Source organism: Astyanax mexicanus, chromosome 7, assembly GCF_023375975.1.
Source record: "Astyanax mexicanus isolate ESR-SI-001 chromosome 7, AstMex3_surface, whole genome shotgun sequence".
Classification (NCBI taxonomy): Eukaryota; Metazoa; Chordata; class Actinopteri; order Characiformes; family Acestrorhamphidae; genus Astyanax; species Astyanax mexicanus.
In genome coordinates, this window is record NC_064414.1 from 30,122,537 (window position 1) to 30,143,912 (window position 21,376).

The 21,376-nt window shown below is 37.8% G+C and overlaps 2 protein-coding genes across 2 annotated transcripts; one reads left to right on the top strand and one right to left on the bottom strand.

The window, feature by feature from the left end:
- Positions 1 to 599: 599 nt before the first annotated feature.
- trmt61a (tRNA methyltransferase 61A) lies at positions 600 to 12,713 on the bottom strand. Its single transcript, XM_007240331.4, has 4 exons — positions 12,468 to 12,713; positions 11,071 to 11,435; positions 5,343 to 5,609; positions 600 to 1,301 (listed from the first exon to the last, which is right to left on the bottom strand). The coding sequence occupies exons 2-4, from the start codon at positions 11,399 to 11,401 to the stop codon at positions 973 to 975; spliced, it is 927 nt and encodes a 308-aa protein (XP_007240393.1). The 5' UTR covers positions 11,402 to 11,435; positions 12,468 to 12,713; the 3' UTR covers positions 600 to 972.
- A 1,405-nt stretch (positions 12,714 to 14,118) lies between these two features.
- Positions 14,119 to 21,032, top strand: ckba (creatine kinase, brain a). The gene is made up of 8 exons (XM_007240330.4): positions 14,119 to 14,241; positions 14,984 to 15,188; positions 17,094 to 17,248; positions 17,380 to 17,512; positions 18,449 to 18,620; positions 19,641 to 19,764; positions 20,354 to 20,543; positions 20,652 to 21,032. The coding sequence occupies exons 2-8, from the start codon at positions 14,996 to 14,998 to the stop codon at positions 20,828 to 20,830; spliced, it is 1,146 nt and encodes a 381-aa protein (XP_007240392.1). The 5' UTR covers positions 14,119 to 14,241; positions 14,984 to 14,995; the 3' UTR covers positions 20,831 to 21,032.
- The last annotated feature ends 344 nt before the right edge of the window (positions 21,033 to 21,376 follow it).

The following is a 21,376-nucleotide window of genomic DNA, read 5'->3' on the forward strand; positions in this document are numbered from 1 at the left end:
CAGATATATGATTATTTATTTAAGTACTTATTTAAATAGCATTATGAATTCAAAGTATGTGAAATTTAAGGCAAGGCCAGCTTACAGCTCATTTTCTTGGCAGGAGCAATTTTGATGACGGTCATATTTGGGGGTGTGAGGCGGTTTAGATTAGATCAGAGTAAGGTCGAAAATCTGATTAAATATCTGATAAAGAGGGATCAACTTTATCAAAGTAATTGAATTTCTCTTTCCTTGTATACTTTTAGCTGAAGTATTCTTTGATTTCTCAGTCTGTACATTTGTGAAAACAGACCCTGGTGCAAAAAATAAGCAAGCAACCTTTAACAAAGTACCACAAAGACAAAACATTTTCAAAGTGATGCTGAAATTGAGGGATTCAACTAAGGAAGTGCATGTAAATTTTTTTATTTAATCTGTATTATTAACTATTATTATTTTATTATTTTTCCACCCATTGCAATCACTGTGAACAATTTGTCTGATGATGTCACACTTGAAATTGTGAAATGTTGTGCTGAAACACAAATTCAAGTAAAATATAGCACCAACTTAAAGACTGCAAAATCAAGACAAATAAATAAAAATGTTTTTTTTTTTTTCATTTGAATTTTATTGTAACAAAAGGACAAAAACTGACAAAACTAAAAAGGCCGTACATTTTAAGAAGTGTTAGTATAATATGACTGTAAATGACTAGCATTAAGGAGGATGAACTCTTATCTAGCTCACCTTTCACTCATTTGGCAAACATCTATGTTCGCACAGATCTGATTGATTACATAAAACCTTCTCAAGTATCCTTAATTAAACTTTATGACCAATACCACCAGGCAGCCTGGAAGCACTGCCGAGGAAGGCTGTGTTCACATGCAGTATGAGAGTCAATGAGAGAACAGAAGTACTAGGCTTCTGTGTACACTCAGCAGACCCATACTGGATCAGAAACACTCTTCAAAAGCCTGGCGATCTCTAGCCCCGTGGTTTGGTAGCAAAGGTGAGGTACCCTGTGTGTCCGGCCATTTCCCGAGGGGGTGTGGCAGTCCGGCAGGTTACTGACTGATAGCCAGGGTTTGCTACAGGTCGGGCTTCCTCTGCAGCGGGGTCAGTGGTCATTTTGGCACTCTCCGGACCTCCATCCTCTGGGCCAAGGTAGACTAAGGGCATAGTGACAGAGCGGACGTCGTGCACCCTCTGAAGAACCTCTAGAGTACATATCTCCCCAAAGCCTTGTTCCAGTAGTGTCTCACATGTTCTCTGGACTTGCTCTATACATGGTGAGAATGAACACAGACGACCCCCTGGACAGAAGAAGAAGGTGAAGAGAGAAAGTTAAAAGAACACTGTAAAAAACTGACTTCAAACAAAGCCTCAGCTCATCTGACCATGCATTCTGCCAAAAATGCTTTCAAAGGTTGCTGCCAGTTAAGTTAATGGGAAAGGAAAAACAATGATAAAACACAGTGTGAGTGGAAGGACATCTGGAGAATCAGGATGTTCAGCAGCGGTAAATGAAAGCGTTTGTGGAGAAGGGCGTGGACGTGTTGCACAAAAATGGAAAACTGGTCAGACAATGAGACAATGCAAGTGACGCTTTGCCTATAGTTGTTATACTTAAAGAGCTGTAAAACATTTCTTGCACACAACCCGAAGACCTTCGGGCACACTGCTTTCCTGACAACTTTGTCAGGAAAGGATAACACCAGTCTCCTGATTTCCTGCCCACTTTAACCCACCGGTTTTAAATTTCACCTCCTGTCCCATAGTGAACTTTAATTATGTTTGCTGGACTGTCAGTGTGTTCTTGTGTTAGGCCTGCTAAAAATGTTACACACAGATTTGGACCTATTCGTTCTAAAACTGTCATATCTAAATGTCTTTTTCTGGAATTAAGCACACATGCAATGTACAAATGGCCTAATGTAGTAAACCCCAAAAATCACGTACGACAGAAATATGCCCCAGTGGACAGCGTAGAGGATGGTACTAAATTTCCACATTCAGACCCCACAGTCATATCCCACAAGTCAGTGCAGCATTCTTTAGCTTCCTTGGGAAAAGAAATGGGACACAATATTATTTCTAGCCCTTGGACATGTGGCATCTCGGTGTAGCAGCTTTGTAGTTAATAACTCTGAAAATGCTGCAATTTCACCTTGTACTCTTATGCTCCAAAAATTCATTATGTATATTACAATAAACACTACATTGGATTATAAAACTAGCAACAAACTGATTATACATTGCACTACATCAATCCAGTTTCTTATTTCTTAGCAGTAGATTAAAAAAAGATTTGAGGTTGATAGCTAAAGGATATGGCAGATCAGCAGTAACGGTTGTGCTACAAAACAAGTTAGGGAAGGCTGAAGTTATACAGTTTACCGTCCTTGATTCATTTTCAGGCTAAATGAATTACACTGGATGCATTTCACCCATAACCACCCTATCTTGCTACCCTATCAAACTTGTTCCACCTGTCTGAAGTCTTGAGCAGGAAGTTGTGAATTAATTTGTTTGTGTGCATGCACCACTCATTTAAAATTGTACACATTTTGCCTTCAATGTCCTGCCGTATTGAACTCTTTCTGCAGAGCTTTGTGCAATATTAGCTGTATTTATTGATGTAAACACTGTCAAACTCAGAAGGTAGATTACATTTTTATTTCCATTAAAATATGGATTAAAAATGGATCCGTTTAGTGTTCCCATCTCTCTCTTAAATGCACACACTTTACTTTTTCTCTCTTTCTCTCTCTCTCGTGAAATTTTCCTCATTTCCTTTTCTGCCTGTTTAATGCACACATTTATCGCTTTATTAAAAAAAATCCAGTTTTCAATTTTGTATTGATGTTTTTTTTTTCAACTGGCACTTTGATATAATTAACCTGATATAATTAAATAAATACATATACAATTATTATATACAAAAATATCTGAATATAACTATATTGTAATCGTACATTGATTATTTTATTTTACATTTAAATATTGATTAATAAAAGAAATTTAAAAATGCAACTAATCAGAAATTTGTTAAAATTCGTTTTTTTTTTTTTATCCATCAGCAGCTCTAATTCACTAGACAAGAATTGTGTGCCTGCATTCTTCAGGGGTGACCAGGGCTGTCCCCAGCTGGGGCTATGCAGACCATAAAGTCACAACCTGCCAAGAATAAAAAACAAATCCTGAATAAAATAAAATAAAAAAAAGTATAAGAGAAACAAGAATACTCTAAAGACAGAGTGGGTTCTCAAAAATGTATAACATTCAAGCTCCTCAAGAACTAATATGTGGTCAAAGCTGCATGAGGACTAATTCCATGCTCCTGTATTAAAGAACCAGGAGAGAGAAAGAATGAGGGCAGAGCGAAAGAGCACGAGAGAGAGGTCAAAGTATGCTCTGATAAACATTCCACTGACAAATAAGGCCATTCCCTCCAAACGCAGTCATAAACACAGACTCAAGGTCTCCCAGCAACCAGGCCCAACAGGTTTCCTGGCAACAGAATCCTGGGAGAGGAAAGTTTTAAGTTATGCCAGGGCGGGAATCCTCCATACTTCCAACCACTGAAGATGAGTGAGCCACAAGAATAAAAAAAAGAGAGAGATGAATGCTATACACTCTTCTGGGGATAGTTGAGAACACTGAATAGTGAAGAACAGCTAAAAGAGACTCAAACAATGCTTCAGCCACACTGCACACACTAGACTGTACTGGTTTGTATGTTAATTATGAATATGTCGAAGAGAGAGAGAGAAGTGTGAGAGAGAAAAAAAAGTGAGAGAAAAAATATTATGTGTAAGAGAGAGAAATAAAGCGCGAAAAAAAAAGAAAGAGAGAGAGAGAGAGAGAGAGAGAGAGCACACACATAGAACCCTGACAGTCTCCTACACTCACGGTCCATCCCTTTATGGTCAAAACCCTACCAACCAAGCCAGCACAGTTTTGGCATGCATGTGTGTCTGCGTTGATGTGTGTGTGTGTGTGTGTGTGTGTGTTCTGGAAAAGTGTGAGAGTAAGCGAGCGGATAAGCAAAATGAGAAACAACATGGACATAATTATCTGCAGTGGTGTAACTTGCACACAGATCTAAATTTTAACATTTCCTTCAATGCTAGTTACTTATATTCTATTGTTGGTTATTTAGTAAAATAAGGTCAATATTAATAGATAACTGCTAACACACCATCTTCTCTTCACTCATTCTCCTTTGTCAAGGAAGGCTTGACCAATAACTGAGACCGACGTCTGTTTATTTTTAATTTATTCTTAAAACCCGTCTCCCAGCACAGCAATAACAAACACACACGGCAAATCTCCGACCCCCAACTGCTTTGTAGACAAGCTCAGACCTGCCTGCAGGGCGCAGAGCTGCTCAGACCTACAGACAGGGCTGAATGCTCAGGTACTCATCTCTGCAGAAAGCTGTTCATCTGTGGCTGCCCACAAAAAACAGGTAGCAACATAACTTTCCCTGTTCAACCACATACTCAACGTAGGAACTAACAGGAACTCTTTCACAGTATTCACATAATGAAAAGAAAACAAGTTCATATTTATAAAGTTTTAAGAGTTCAGAAATCAATATTTGGTGAAATAACCCTGGTTTTAATCACAGGTTTTTGCATCTTGGCATGTTCTCCTCCACCAGTCTTTCACACTGATTTTGGATAACTTTATGCCACTCCTGGTGCAAAAATCCAAGCAGTTCAGCTTGGTTTGATGGCTTGTGATCATCCAGCTTCCTATTGATTATATTCCAGAGGTTTTCAATTTGGTAAAATCAAATAAATTAATCTTTTTTTTTTTTTTACCAGAGCTGTACATTGACCTACTTCATTGCAGACAGTTTGAACCCAAGATATTTCCTTTTTTGTCTGGTTAGCATAATTTCATCCAGCAATGTCCATGCATTTTCAACAGGACAATGCAAAACCACGTGCTACACAAATTGAAGAAAAATGACCTGCGTTATGCACTTGCTCTTTTGCAGGAAGAATGGGACCCAATAAGACCTTAAACACTACATTTGTACTTCTGTGTCAAAAGTGTTACAAGACAGAATTGCAACAAAGAGTGTTAAACGTTTTACAATCCTTACTTTTTTGGAATGTGTTGCAGGCATAAAATGACAGAATTTATGTATATTAACAACTTAAATGAAAGTGACCAGACAAAACATGAAATATCTTGGGTTTATACTGTCGGCAATGAAATAAATGTTAAAGCACAGATCTTTCTGTTTTTGGCAGGGGAATAGTTGACTTTCAGTAGTTACACAATGTATTGCAGGAACTTGAACTTCAACCATAAACTTTCTCTCTCACATGCATACTCACCCTTGCGTTTGAAGGCTTTCTTGGCATGTACAATTGCCTCCCATGGAGAGGGGATGTCCAAAAAGACTGCATCTGCCACACCCACTACACCAAAACCCTCTTTACACACGTCCTGGTTTCGGACAGTCACCAGATGGGCCACCTTGTGGTCTCTAAACTCCTGAGCAGCCTTCTCTGCCCTTTGGGCATGAAACTCTACCGTGTGCAGGTGGCCGCTGGGGGCAATGGTGCGGAGAATGGCATGGGAGAGGGAGCCGCTGCCCGTACCTGTTTTAAACACATTTACAGAAAAATGAGATTTAGAGAAAAACAGATTTAGTTACATCCATGAAAACATTCAAACTATCATATTCAGAGAAGAAGCCTCTTAATCTATACAATGAAGCACATGCAAGGGTTGGACAATGAAACTGAAACAACTGGTTTTAGACCACAAAAATGTATTTTCCCGACGGACAGTTCTGGTAGAAACAGGAGAGTTGAGGTGCACATTGAATTCTGCAGTGATTTGGGCAGCCGTGGTTTTATGTTTTTGGATACAATCCGGGTTAGCACCCGAACATCCCTTTCAGACAGCTTCCTCTTGCGTCCACAGTTAATCCTGCTGGATGTGGTTCATCCTTCTTGGTGGTATGCTGACATTACCCTGGATACCGTGGCTCTTGGTGCATCACAAAGACTTGCTGTCTTGGTCACAGATGCGCCAGCAAGACGTGCACAAACAATTTGTCCTCTTTTGAACTCTGGTATGTCACCCATAATGTTGTGTGCATTGAATTATTTTGAGCAAAACTGTGCTCTTACCCTGCTAATTGAACCTTCACATTCTGCTCTTACTGCTGCAATGTGCAATTAATGAAGATTGGCCATCAGGCTGGTCTAATTTAGCCATGAAACCTCCGACACTAAAATGACAGGTGTTTCAGTTTCATTGTCCAACCCCTGTATATTCTTGAATATGATGCACACCACCTACAAAGACACATACACATTCTTTATGTGAACATTAACGCAAGTACTTGTCCAATACGTACAGAAACACACAATGCAAATACAATGCGAACTCCTCCTCCTCCCAGCAGTGTTACATCACCGTATCTGTGTTGTTTTCATGGCAACAATGGGGTCAATGTTTGGCTTAGAGATTGGTATTCAGATGCAAGAGGATAACTGAGCTTAGGATCAGGAGCACAGGAGAAGAGCGGAGGAAAGAAATAAGACACCGACACGAAAACAGATACCTGGTAGGATAAGAGAAAGGGAAAGGAGAAGAGAAACTGACAGATGTGAAGAAAACTGATACTACTACTCATATAACAAAACACTTACACCACGACCAACAACAACAACAAAAGGAACAGATATTTTGGTCTCATCCTGAACTAAAACATGAATATATATTGGTGTGTAAGAACTGTAAAATAAACAAAAAAGTGCTTTTTACAACTGATGTCGCAAAGCATCTATCCAGAAATTTAGTAGCAGGAAAAAGGATCAATAACACACAAAATACAAACCTACGTGTAGAACTTGACAATGGCAAGGAAACACCCTCTCAAAACTAAACATTGTTGAAGGTCACTATATAATTTGATAATCAAACCCATTTCTAAGTTGGGAGTGGACAAAATATCCTAATTAACAGTTTCAGTGTCCTAGCATGACCATCCCTGCAACGTCCAAGTTATTCATTCTAAAAATAGAGTGGTCTCATAGGTTTGGTTGATGTAATTGCTCTCTACATTTTGACAGTGTTTTATCATTTTTAATCTAAACAGTTTTCTTAAAACACTAAGTTTTGCAAAGATTTTATTTAGATTAACCTTCTCAGTACATTAAAGTACTCTGCAATTTTATATTCGTACCATATTCTCTAAATCTCACATCCCTAAAACGTTTTGACAGCAGCTAAAAGGCCAATTTATGCTTCAGCATCAAATCCACACAGGATCATTTGCATACCCTTAAAATGTACCCCATATTCACCTTCCCAGAAATGTAACTACGCACTGCAGCGATACAGACCTCTGCAGCTGTAATTGGTTTGCATTGACTCAATGCAGAAGTATAAACCAAGCTTTAAATGTTAAAAAAAAATGACTACTTTGCATCTATGTAAACTTCTTTATAGTCAATAGTACCAGTAGGCCAGTGGCTTACACTAAATGGTGGACAGCTGGTCTGTGGCAGACTGTACTGAATTCTTTCCATACTCAAACTCTTACAAAAGCATTCAGCAAGAAAACATCACCAGTCCATCTAACGGAGTGCAATAAGCAGTGAAAGAGCAGTAAATCCCTGAGAGGGTGTGTGCGAGTTCTGCAGCTATTAAATGAATCCATTCAGAGCAAGAGTCGCTCCCACTCAGCAAATGAGCCAAGCAGAAAGAAGGGAAAACTCCACACAGACAGGAAGAGAGAGGAAAGGGGGAAAGTAAACACACTCTTTTCTACAAGATATTCTCCAGAGAATCTGTGGGAGTGACCATAACATAAGTACCATGACATAATATCCATGCATTCCTGTTTGCCCAGTGTAAAGATGCCATTCTGTATTCACTTCCTGGAGAGGAGTCTTTTAGATTAATTCGACTGTTGCTGGTGATGCACTGTATCTTGTTTGATCACACTTAACACAAAACAGAGAGTGCAACACTCACTGACTGTGACAGGGCCACTGTGACTGAAGCGTTTGCAGCACATGGGTGTCAGATCTGTGAGGTGATGGACCGAAAGAGTTAAATGCAGACTTCAGAGAAGAATACATATTTGCCTCAAGTGTTTGTGGAACAGCGGCTTTCATCTTTCAGCCTTAATCTGAGCAATAACAATGTCCCAATAAATTATTCAGAAACAGTGTCAGAGTTTGACTAGATCCTGCTCAACTCTGCTCAGACAGCATATGTGGTTAACACAAACATCAGAAGCACCATGTCTTAACAGATACATTACCAAAGCAAATCCTAGCAACAAGCAATAGAAAACACTGAAACAACAATTACTCATTATCCTCCACCCCAACCCCTCAGTGACATGGAGCAAAAGTTAGCTATTCTCTAGCATCTTGTTCAAATTTTACAATTCTTCTTTAAATGCAGCAATCTCAGGTGGTACAAGAAATTTAGCATTCTAGCTAAAGAGACATATTACTAGTGACTCTTTTATGGGGGGGGTGTCCACTGTGATTTTTTCCCCCATCCGGAACAACCATGTGTGTCTTTCTTAGATGTCCTCCGAGAAATTTACAGGCTGAATTACCTACTATTTTTCACTGAACTCTGTGGTCATAAGGTAATTTTATTCCCGTCCAGACACACATCCCTGAGTTTTGTCACCTCGCATTTAATAAAATTAAATATATTTGGGCGTGTATTTCCACAGAGATCCACGTAAACACAACAGCAAGTGGAAATGGAGGAGCTACTGAACGCGAGGTCATGTGATGGAGAAAGCCCCAAAAAAATGCAGTCTGGATGCAAGAGCTTGTAAAATATTTTTCACAGATGTCCCCCCCGAGAAACTATTCCCATTCGGATAGGGCTGAATATACAATATGGATATAATTGTGTATACATGTTTAGTGACGATCTGCATCTTTTTATAACCCCTATGGCTCCATCTTTCCAATTAATAATGAGTCATTTGCTGAGCATGTATAGACAGGCCCAATATAAAGCCCGTAACCCTTCAGCCATCAGCGTTAATTCTACAAGGTGACCCCCAGTTCCTCTCAAAAGCACAGCCAGAAGGCTGTTTAGCCCATTTACATACACCTTGATAAGCATTAAACATTTACTCACTTAATCACAAAGTCACTTTCAGAACAGTTAGTTTAACGGTCACTCGAAAGGCAACTATGTACATAAGAACCAAAGTGAACATCCATAGAAGGTCTTTTTTAGCAACAGAACACTACACTTTACACTTTAATTTTAAATGCATCTGTAGCTGAACATGGTCCTATAATACAATGTTATAATATACATTGTTTGCCATCGGAATAAAAAAAGACTTTAAATACATAAGTATTTAAAAAAATTGTAATAGAAATACTGTCTACACATTATACTGATAATAAACAGCACACAGCAAACACAGTGATGAACCACTTTTGGTCAGCACTGTTCAAGTCAATATCCATCTTCCCCACTTGTAAATCCGAGCAGTATATACACTTCCAATCAATACCTTTGTGGGCAGGAGAGAGTACACTGATGTACCATAAAGCTGTGCTGTACCTCTGGGCCTATATACTGGAAGTCAGTTCATGTAAACATTCCTACATCAGCACATTAGCAGCACTCAGCCAGTGTTAATCATTTGTTAAATAAATTATGTTTCAGAAAATAATCAGACATCTCTTGGTTGTCCTTTAGTAAACCTTACTGTACTGATTCAATGTGCTTTCCCACTCCCAAGAAAATCATTTGAAGTGTTTTCTGAACAAATCCACGTGACCCATCATCACTAATAGCATTCTGTTCTGAAACAAACTGCGGCACTTAATTCACGCTCTACAGCAAATCATTCAAATTGCACAATCAAAATGGTTCTATATAGAACCACTGTCCAGATAAAGGGTGCTTTGCTTAGGTGGAAAACTTAAGTCCTTTCTGCTCAGAGTAGCCAAACAATTTCTCAAATGATGCTGTTAAATTATGTAGATGATGGCAACATGTGTGTGTGTTAACGTCAAAGGAACATTAAATATTCAGAACATCAACAGACAAAACTCAACTGGACAGGCATAAAACATCAAGCACCTAGTCATGCAGTCTTTCTTTACAAACATATGTAAAAGAACAGGTCATTCTAAAGACCTCACTGAAGTAGACCATAGTAGTGTAACAGAATGCCCCAATCATAAACACTCTGCTGACTCAGTAACTTTCTTCTGTAACTCCTGTAATGCCTATACAATTAGAATGGAACTTCATAAAAGCTACTGTAAGTGAGATGTGTAAATGTCCCAATAGTTAGCTTGACTATAACTCGACACAGCTAAATTTGTGTTTGTGGCGATAACCGTTTATTAAAAATTTTAAAAGGATGTCAGTTAGGTTGTTATTAAGTTTATTTTAAGTTAATTAAATTACTTAATACAACCGACTGTTCTTTTATAATTGTGAGACAAGATTTTGGTTGTAACTACATATATAGGTTATATATTAGATACTGACTTCGACAACAGTCTTAATTTTAGGCAGGAATTATTCTCCGCATCTATTTGTCTTTAGAAATGCTCTGCTATCATTTGTCTTAAAAATCCTAAGGGCATCTGGCATCCTTTTTTAGAATTACTGTTAACACAGCTGTTGTATACTTAATTACTCACCTCTAACCACAGTGAGGCAACAGTCTTTAGAACAGGGGTGTCAAACCTTATCCACAAAGGACTGGTGTGGCTGCAGTTTTTCCATTCTTAACAACCAGTAGCACACCTGATTCCTCATGTTTAATCAGTTGGTCAGTCTTCAGACAACTGATCACATGTGCTTCTGCTCGTTTCCTAAGATTTGACAGCCCTGCTCTAGAAGGAGTTTTCACAGTCTCTACTGCAGTAGATTATGCTTTAGTACTTTATTTTATGGGCAAAAAAACTTACAATGTTAAGAAAAATAAAACATGTGTCACAACAATTTTTGTTTTACTTTATACTGCCTAGAAAAAAACAACTTATGGTGGTTCATAATGGAATTAAAAGCATAATTTGTTATAACTTATGTCACCTGATTCACAGACGACTGAGCCTGGTTTGAGGTCAAGCATCAGTGTGATGTTGGCAATGTCTGTGCTGTAGAGGATCTGTGTTCGGTGAGGCAGGTTCACAGTCCATAGCTCAGGAGTAGGATGCAGCACATACACCCATCCTCCCTTACTGCAGGTCACCTTAGAACCGAACCGTCGCCCAATTAAATCACTAGAGTGGCGAATAGCTCCATATCGAGTCTGGGTTTGGGCCCCAGCCTCTACTTTGATGGGCATCATGGACTCATGCCCAAGGAAGATAATGACCACATCTCCTTCCTTGATGAACTCGGAGTACTCCACAAAACTCATGAGATCTTTAGGAATGAGCTCCAACCAAACGCTTCTGCAGGAAAGAACATAAGATTAAGCCATTTGACACATCAGCAATCAAAACCTTCCCAATTAGGGCAAATGGAAAAACAACTAATTACTTGATTAACTGGTCAGGGAGTAAACAAAGGCAACACAACACTCTCATCAATATTTTAGGTGTCAGCATTATTCATGATTAGAGTAGGAGACAGTGTGTGATAAAGGTCTATGCCTATCAGTGACCCCATATTGGGGCTTTAGCATCACGTCAAACATTGACATGCTCCAAAATTTAATAGAAAGCCTTTATTGGAGAGTAAAAGAAGAAACAATAACCAAGTGATTATTTTACCTAACTTTACAATATATACTTATTTTTAATTCTTTTTTTTAACAAAATAAGGTAGTGAATTTTAAAAAGGTTATAAAAAATAAAGCATAAGAAAAATACATATTTAAAGCAAAATAAAATACAAAAATAAATATAAATACTTTTTAAGTAGACCTAACTAGTTAATATTTTCTTAGAATAAAATCTTAATATTTTGAGACGTCTACATAGGATATTATAATAGGATAAATCACAGTATTAGGTGTAAGTTATGGTCATAGAGGTGATTAGAAACAGTATATGTTTTATAGTTTGTTTGTGTTTTTTTATAGCAATTTTCAATTTGTAACATTCAAGCAGGTGGTATAATTCACCCAAGGTGAACGGACTTATCAGTAAAAACACATGAAAATGTGGGTCGGCGCATGCGCACTGCCGTTTAGAGGCACATATCGATGAATAGCCGAACTTAACATGCGGCGCTCTAAATATTTATTAATTAATCTAGCTAATTTACCTGTTGTTTGCTTTCGCTGGATTCCGCTTTTTACCGAGTTCCATTAGCAAGTTTATAGTGCCATTCATTCAGCTGACTTCAGAAGTTCAGTAAACCTAAACTAGCAATTTGCTCCACTTTAAGGGTTGAATCTTTACAAGGTTGAATTTACACAGCTTGTTAAAAGATAAGCAGTTCTCCTACAACAAAACGAACACATCAGCATAACCCCTTACCTTCTGTTGAAGAGGATTTATTTGTGGTTTATGTTGTCGCTCAGGCAGGCAGTAGAACACGTGTCTGAGTGTAACGCAGTGTCCACAGAACGATAGACTAAACCACTGGTTTTAGAAGCCTAATAAGCATCTATTGTTGATTAACGTGTTTTTAATACACCATTATTATAGAACGACAACGAAGTGTTCAGAGCATAATCGGGAGTTCATACACATGCGCTTCTCACGTGTCGCGGAAAAATGACGTATAAGTCTGAGCCGGTGTTTTGTCGAGTTGTGCTACCCTGTCAAATCGTGCTACCATGCTTCCAGTAGAAGTCTAGGCAGCAATATTTAGATACCTGAATTAGGGTGAAATATCAGAGGTGATTATTTTGTTTATATTTTAACATGTTTATCATTAAGATTTGTTTTATAATTACTGGCCACTAACACGTTTACAAAAACACAAATAAAGACTGTGTGCTCTCATGCTATTTAATGCACCCAAAAACAGATTGGTTATGAAAAACACATACTTTTTTTTTTTAGGTCAGTGCAGGTAAGAAGCACATATCAATGTGCAGTGTACTCAAAATGTATGTTGGGGTGCTGTTTTTAAGCTTGGTGGGTCCAACATGAGGTCTGGGCACAACTGCTCAAAGAAAACAGGTGTCTGCCCTGTTGTTAATACTATGTGTTAGGAATTACTTATATAGTTTGCTTTGTTTTCATAGTAATTTATTTATTAGGGCTGCACAGTATTCGTAAAATGACACTGCAATATATGGTATTTTCTATGATATATATTGCAATATTAAAAACTACAGGAATCACCAGATTTCCATCATGGAATCACTATAAATCTATAAATTGATCCAGCTTGTGACGACATTAAAAATCCCTGTGTGTTCAGAACACAAAGTAAAATAAGTAAAATAAACCACACTGGGTAGATTTAATCTTCCTCTGTTAGATATATAATGGAAAATGTAAATAGTGTTAACTGTACAGGTTTTTTTTTCTGCATCCACTAAGGCTGCAACGATTAGATGACATAACAGTGTCATTTATAAACAAATTGTGGACTCACTTTTTTTTTTTACACAAAGAACTAAAGACAGAAAAGCAGTGGAATAAGGGCTGCTCACTCACACACTCAGCTTGGTCATTAAAAGTATCAGATACAACAGATTACATATGTTTGTACTAAATATCAGCTAGTTTCACAATTAAATGTCTTCTAGGCAATGTCTAGGAAATATGTTCTAGGCATTTAAAGACACTTAAATCACATGCTTAGCTGGCTGTGTCGCTTTGCATATGCATAGGATGCAGAGATGGCGGGCATAGCGGAAATACTTGTCATAGCAGAATAATTGTCGGATAAGTCGACTACCAAAATAATCATTAGTTGCTCCGCTAGTCTTCACTACCTACACTGTACACAATTTAATGTGGTAGAGGTCCACAGTGGTAAATTCTAGGTGATTTTTTAGTGATTTTATCTTTATAAGTTTGTGATCTAAGTCTTATTATGATATGAGGCAAACAGTGTGCTGTCTGTGTCGAACACTGAATTGTGCATCCTTAACTTCAGTTCCTCAGTTCATCCAATCGTATAAATGTACTGCAAATAGTAGCCAATAGGAGACGCTCTTATGTAGTATAAAGCAAATGCTCCATCAGAGTCAAGCCCTAGAGAGCAGAGTGAGCTTGCAGTGAGCACTCCCCAGCCGGAAACATAGGGATCTTTGTGTCAGCCCCGTCTTCATCTAGTAGTAGTAGTCCACAGGTAAGAGTGTGCGTTTTTTTTTTTTTTTTTTTGAAAACTAAAATTAAAACGTCAACAGCTCTGCGGACAGCTTTGTTCTCTAGTTGATGCGCAAAAAAGGAGAGATATATTAATAACTAACCTATAACCTTATGAACTCTCTTTAAAAAAATGTGAGGACTAATTGTTTTTGTCTAGGGTGTTAACACACTTATTCTAGCTATATATATATTTTTTTGCTCTTAATGTTGCACGTTTCATTTTCTATACGTTTGGTGGAGATTATTACATATGTTAAGACTCGGCTAAACTATGGTAGCTAGCTATATGTATAAAAGTTAATTAATCTGTAATAGCTAGTAAACACTGTATATAATCCAAAATATAATCAATATATTGAATTGACCTTATCGTTTAATAAGTTCTGCCTGTCTCTGGGTGTGTGTGTGTGTGTACGTGTACATTGCTTCGAGTCAGTCGCTGATGTGCATCCATTACTCCGCCTCCAGCAGAGACAGCTTACCATCGCGCCGTTATTTCACTAACGTTGTTTAAGTTCTGGTATTTTCTCCGGTTTTAACACATGAACGCTCTTTTAAACACTCCGTGCTCACAGCAGGCGCTCAAGAGTTTTATTATAAGAGGAGTAGGCAGTGTCAGGCATTCAAACCCCAGTCGTCCGGACTATTTGAAGACTAGGCGTGTGTGGAGCAGCCTCGGTCCTAACTGGTGTTATTTTTTGTCTCGTGGTCTGCAACTCCAGCCAGCATCCACCATGCCTTTCGGAAACACTCACAACCAGCTGAAGATGAAGTACTCATCCGAAGCGGAGTACCCCGACCTCAGCAAGCACAACAACCACATGGCCAAGGTGCTCACTCCGGCCATGTACGAGCGGCTGCGCAGCAAGCAGACACCCAGCGGCTTCACACTGGACGATGTGATTCAGACCGGCGTGGATAACCCAGGTACAGTCAGCGCTCTCACCAAACCTTCTGCTCTGCTCTACAGAGCGGCGATACTTAGGATCGATAGACTACTGTCAGTTCTCACGTAGGCTTGTCTATGTGTGAATCGATTATGATCAATTTATCGATTTTGGGGGCTCTCTTTAATCAGTATCACGGATATCTACATTTTATTAACAAATAACTTACGTGTTTAGGGTAGGAACTAGTTTTACTTAAGCCCTCATCCTGTATTTGTAAATACAATATAATGGCAGCATGTATACAGCTTTGGAAAAAAATAAGAGACCACTTAAAAATTTAGTTTCTTTAATTTTATCAAATTAAAAACCTCTGGAATATAATCAAGAGGAAGATGGATGATCACAAGCCATCAAACCAAGCTGAACTGCTTGAAATGTTGCATCAGGAGTGGAATAAAGTTATTCAAAAGCAGTGTAAAAGACTGTTGGAGGAGAAATGCCAAGATGCATGAAAACTGTGATTAAAAGCCAGGGTTATTCCACCAAATATTGATTTATGAACTCCTTTGCTAAAAGCTCTGCATCTTTTTTGTAATTTCAGCCATTTCTCATTTTCTGCAAATAAATTCTCTTAATGACAATATTTTTATTTGGAATTTGGAAGAAATGTTGTCTGTAGTTTATAGAATAAAATAGCAATATTCATTTTACTCAAACATAAATTTAAATTTAAATAAAACATTGCATAAATAGCAAAATCAGAGAAACTGATTCAGAAACCGAAGTAGTCGCTTAATTTTTAATAAGTATATATATACAAGTTTCAATTGAAAAGCAAGACAAAATACATTTAGGCAAAAGTGCAGACACTGGCAAATGAGTGAAATTATCTGGAAAAAAAACATTAGATATATCAATATACTTTTTTTAACCAAATGATTTATTTAACGTGTTGTCAGTTTTGGCATTGGAATGTCGGTGCATTCCTAATTTTTCTACTTCACAAAACAAAACTAAATTAACTTTGCACACAAAAAAATGGTAATTTCGTTCTTTCCTATGTTGACTACAGTAGAATCCCAAGCACAGCTTGTTTTCAATTACATTATGCAGAGTGTAATGCAGAATTCATGCTATCCAGTGCTATACATCAAAGGATTTCTAGTTTATGCATAAGGTTAGTCCTGTTTAATAATCATTCATTTAAAAGTATACATTTCTACCATAATTTAACTTAAAGAGCAAAAAGTATTGAGCAGCTCCCTCTGGAATGCTATTTCCAACAAGCTCTTGGTAATTATGTAATTATGCGCTCTGCCGTGACCTTCGTGAATTACATGATGGGATGGCAATTAGGTACAATTCACAGGGCAGTGGAGTACACCAAATGACTAATTCCACTCCTGGTTTAGTGTGTTATGTGTTGTTGTATTTGAATATCAATTATAAAATCACCACCTTTACCATCATGCAACTAAATCTCAGCTCAGGAGTAGTATGCAGACCTGTGTCAGCACCACAACCATATATTATTAAGTTTCAGACTCTTGCTAAAATGAACAAGAAGCTCTGCTACAACCTGAATAATATAATTCAGACTGGAGCAGATAATCCTGGTGAAAGATCGTACTCAGGCTGCAAGGGTTCATATCAGGTCATGCTGTCCTACAGCATCCAAAGCTCAGTGTGGGCCAGTTTCCAGTTTTACTGATGTAGCTTAAGCCTCTGTGTATTACCGGCAAAGACTTTTGACATAGAGACATAGACATAGAGATTTTCTGTACAGTAAAATGAGCCCAACAATTAGTGTTAATCTGTAAATTAGAGACCACTACAAATTGAAAAAGAAACAGATTAGTTACGTATTGGTTAACTGTATGCACTTTCTTTTCTGTGAGACCCTTTTTTCACACCTAGATATAATTGTGTGTCCACATATTAGGTCACCCCTTCATTATGACTGTGGGCTGTGTGGCTGGGGATGAGGAGACATATGAGGTGTTTAAGGAGCTGCTGGACCCCGTCATCGAGGACAGACATGGAGGATACAAACCCTCAGATAAACACAAAACTGACCTCAACCCAGACAACCTCAAGGTACATGGAGTTGTACATGGCTTGTGTAGTAATATGTTGTACTTTTACAACTTGTAGGTGTTTCTAGAGTTCAGTTGTTTAGCATTGTAAAGTAAAATATGCTGTTGTTTGTGCTTTTTCTTTGTCTGAAGGGTGGGGATGATCTGGACCCCAACTATGTGCTGAGCTCTCGCGTGCGAACTGGCAGAAGCATTCGTGGGTTTTGCCTGCCGCCACACTGCAGTCGTGGAGAGAGGAGAGGCATTGAAAAGCTTTCTGTTGAAGGTACATTTCTTGAGGTCTGCCCAGTGGTTTATGTTGAGAAAAAAAAGCCGTGGGTAAATGGCTCCTCCTAGTGGTGATACCAAAGCTTAAAGCCATGGTTAATGTGGTACCTGCATTGTTTCAAGTGTAATTACTGTATAATACATTTAGGTTTATGTTGTAATTAATAAGTTGGGAGATTATAATATGTTGTAAAACTTATTGTTGTTTACTTTGTTATTTAATTTTTTATGCTGAAAGCAGTTTGTTTTAGGTAATCTGCTTCTATGGCAAAAGTAATTAAAAGTACAAGGGTATTGATGTTTATAGGCATTTTTAATGTCTTAGCAAATTAGTGAAAACTAAATTTAGCTTTTAAAACCTAAATAAAGAAATGCATTTTTTCATAAATTAAACTAATTGCAACTATAATGGTACAAAATAGGTTGTATAATTAATAAAAAAATAATTCAAGTAGGTAATTTGTAACTCTCTTAATACTTTTACCACTTAAATCATTGATATTAAATTAAATTGGTCATATCACACAGCACTAGGCACAAATACTAATTTTTAAAAAGTAGTGATAAGAAATTGCACAATTTGCCATTTCTCATGGTGGTGTTTTCTTTCTAATGCTTTGTATATCTGGTGAAACATCAACCACCATTTAAATTTCGCTTGGATTTTCTATGCATGTTCTGTATCGCAGTTGTACTGTGGGACAGACATGAGGTCATATTTCCTTTAGAGCTAAAGAAGCCAGTTTCCTGTTGATTAAGTGTGCCAAAGAATACTTGAGATACATAGAAACAGGGCCGCACAAATAACTGTTCAATATGTGATGTAAAGATGTATGTTGCTCTTCTTCAATAATTTACAGTAATAAAAACAAGCATTTTTAAAATGATTAGCATAAACTTCATCACTCTCTCTTTCTCTCTCTCTCTTTTTCAGCTTTGGGCTCTCTCAGTGGAGATCTGAAAGGGAAGTACTATGCTCTGAAAAACATGACAGAAGCAGAGCAACAGCAGCTCATTGACGATCACTTCCTTTTTGACAAACCAGTCTCCCCTCTGCTGCTGGCCTCTGGAATGGCACGTGATTGGCCTGATGCCAGAGGCATCTGGTAAGTAGATCCACAGAATACTGTACATACCATGGTGCCTAAATTATTTAACATAAAGAGTTTTTTTTGTACAGTAAGGCTACGTATGTATCTGGATATTTTTAAAAATGGGGATTTCCCTTCTTCCGTTTTTGAAAAAAAAAAAAGGAAATCTGTCCACAGAGACGAAAATGCTTGCATTAGCATACTAGCCCTGCATGGGGTGATAAGAACTCTTAGAAAAAAAACACAGGAAAAAAAAGAATGATGAAAATGCAAACTACTGTGTAAGAAATGTGCTATGCAAGAACAGAATTAGAACAGAATTAACATTCTTCTTAAACATAGTTTTATAAAGCCTTTAGTAGGTCACTATTTAGGGAATAAAGAGGTGTTTGGGATTTAGCCAGAAACATACACGAACATACATGCATGTTCACAAGGAAACACTAAAAACGAGTGTTTTTGATTTTTTTATTTTGTATCTCTGGATACATGTGGACAGGGCCAAATTTTGCATAAAATGATCTTCACTTACAAAGTTACAAACAAAAATTGCCATAGGATATGAATAATTATGAACAAACCATTGTGAGCTGATGATCTTAACTTCTTTGGTAACTGCTGATTCTAGCCAGGCTTGCCATAATATTTGTTATTAACTTATCATACATTGAGGGTCAAACCGCAATAATTTTGTTGACCATAATATTGTTCACCGTATTTACTTAGCAAAAGGTCCTATTAATATGAATGAGTTGGTGGGTGTTGACTTTAATAGCAGTGGTTGTATTTTTGGATTGTAAAAGTAATATTAAAATGCATTATTATGCTACATTATTAACAAGGTACCAGTGAAATAAAATGGCCTTAAAAATGACAATAATCTCATTTATCTCAATTATTTCTCAGATAGTATATTGTCCCAAAAAAAAGGTTGCTCTGATCGGCCTAGTTATAGCGAACTAGAACATTGGAGTAATGTAATTTGTATTTTCGCATTCGATTTTACATTCTTTCTCATCCTCTGATGTTTGTCAGGCACAACGACAGCAAGACATTCCTGGTGTGGGTAAATGAGGAGGATCACTTGCGTGTCATCTCAATGCAGAAAGGAGGGAACATGAAGGAAGTCTTCAATCGTTTCTGCACAGGCCTTACCAAGGTAATCTCTCCCATAAGTCCTATAGGATGAGGTTATTTTATTTAGTCATTAAGAAGCAGATGATAGCAGTAGTGTGCCCAGTTGCATTTAAAAACTGCAAGTTTTAACCTTTCCCAAAGGATACAATTGTGTTTAATAAAATCCCTCAGATGTTTTAATTAACTTAAGAGGGAATGGAAAGGGATTTACTGCAGGGACTTTTTATTCAGGGAGTTTTTACTGTGAAAGTTTCACTGCAACTATGACTATTCAAATCTCATTAAAAACACATTCGCTCATTAATCTCAAAAAGGTCAGGCAAAGATGACATTTTACGTTCCTTACATATATGTAAGGAACTTTATGCAGCACTTTTTAGTCAGTGCGTTTTTAAGAAGATATTTAATGGAAATTCAATACTTAAACATTTAAAGGTTTATGTTGATTGCCCTTAAAACAGCCCTTAGGAGACAAATAAGGCATTTTCTCTTTAAGGGTATGTCAAGAGCAGTGTTAAGGGGAAGAATTCACTTGAGGTGTTTTATGCACTGGGCATTGATCTCTAGAGAATAGCACTGTGAATAATTTTTACTGACGTTTGTTCGTACAGATCGAGGAGCTGTTCAAAAACAAGGGACATTCATTTATGTGGAACGAACACCTTGGTTACGTCCTTACCTGCCCATCTAACCTGGGCACAGGACTGCGTGGTGGAGTGCATGTCAAACTTCCCAACGTGAGCAAACACAGCAAGTTTGAGGAGATCCTGAAGAAACTGAGGCTCCAAAAACGTGGAACAGGTAATAAAATTAGTCAGTTTGGTTAAAGCACACAATACTGCCCCTGTTGGTTGTTGGTTATTAAAATGCTCACAGCTTTGGCATTAAAGACTGTTTGCTCTGTGTCAGGTGGTGTGGACACCGCTGCTGTAGGCGGCGTATTCGATATCTCCAACGCTGACCGTCTGGGGTTCTCAGAGGTGGAGCTGGTTCAGATGGTCGTAGATGGAGTCAAGCTGCTTATAGAGATGGAGAAGAGACTGGAGAAAGGCCAGTCCATCGATGACCTCATGCCCGCCCAGAAGTAAACCCAGCCAGTCCACCCTCTACCTCACTTTTCTCCCCATTCCCTTCCCACATTCCACTCCTACAATAAGAACGAAAGAATGTATGTTGACTCCATCCATGATTGCATGTTTTATTTAAGCCGCTTCCCCTCTGCCTCACCCACTGGGGACCTTTCGTTATGGTGGCATAATGAGAGAATAAAAGATTCATGAAAGACCAATATAGATGCCTACTGTCTGTCTCTTCAAAACACCTGCATCAGTCACCCATTAAAACAGCTGGTTAAGCAATATACAATTACTGTCAAAATGGAAAATTCTACAATATATAGTATCATTAGCATAAAATAAAATAAATCTGTTCAGTGTTGCAGTTTGTATACTTAAACTGTACTGAATTAGAGATTTATCAATAAAAAAAATTGCTTATTTTTCTGTTTTGTTTAAACTGTACTATATTAATATAGATTTATCGTAAAAAAATGGAACTATTTTTTTATTTATTGTTTCGCCCCGGAGACTGCAGTTTTAGGACCCCGCAGTGTCAGTACCGCAGTTCTAGGACCC

Bases quoted from the DNA above. Each gene is read 5' to 3' on its own strand.
- ckba (XM_007240330.4), top strand. From the start codon at position 14,996: ATGCCTTTCGGAAACACTCACAACCAGCTGAAGATGAAGTACTCATCC. The intron at 17,513-18,448 runs GTACATTTCTTG...TCTCTTTTTCAG, and splicing joins TGAAAAGCTTTCTGTTGAAG to CTTTGGGCTCTCTCAGTGGA. The intron at 19,765-20,353 runs GTAATCTCTCCC...TTGTTCGTACAG, and splicing joins TCTGCACAGGCCTTACCAAG to ATCGAGGAGCTGTTCAAAAA.
- trmt61a (XM_007240331.4), bottom strand. From the start codon at position 11,401: ATGAGTTTTGTGGAGTACTCCGAGTTCATCAAGGAAGGAGATGTGGTC. The intron at 5,610-11,070 runs GTGACATAAGTT...TGTTTAAAACAG, and splicing joins CTCAGTCGTCTGTGAATCAG to GTACGGGCAGCGGCTCCCTC. The intron at 1,302-5,342 runs GTGAGTATGCAT...TCTTCTGTCCAG, and splicing joins GAAAGCCTTCAAACGCAAGG to GGGGTCGTCTGTGTTCATTC.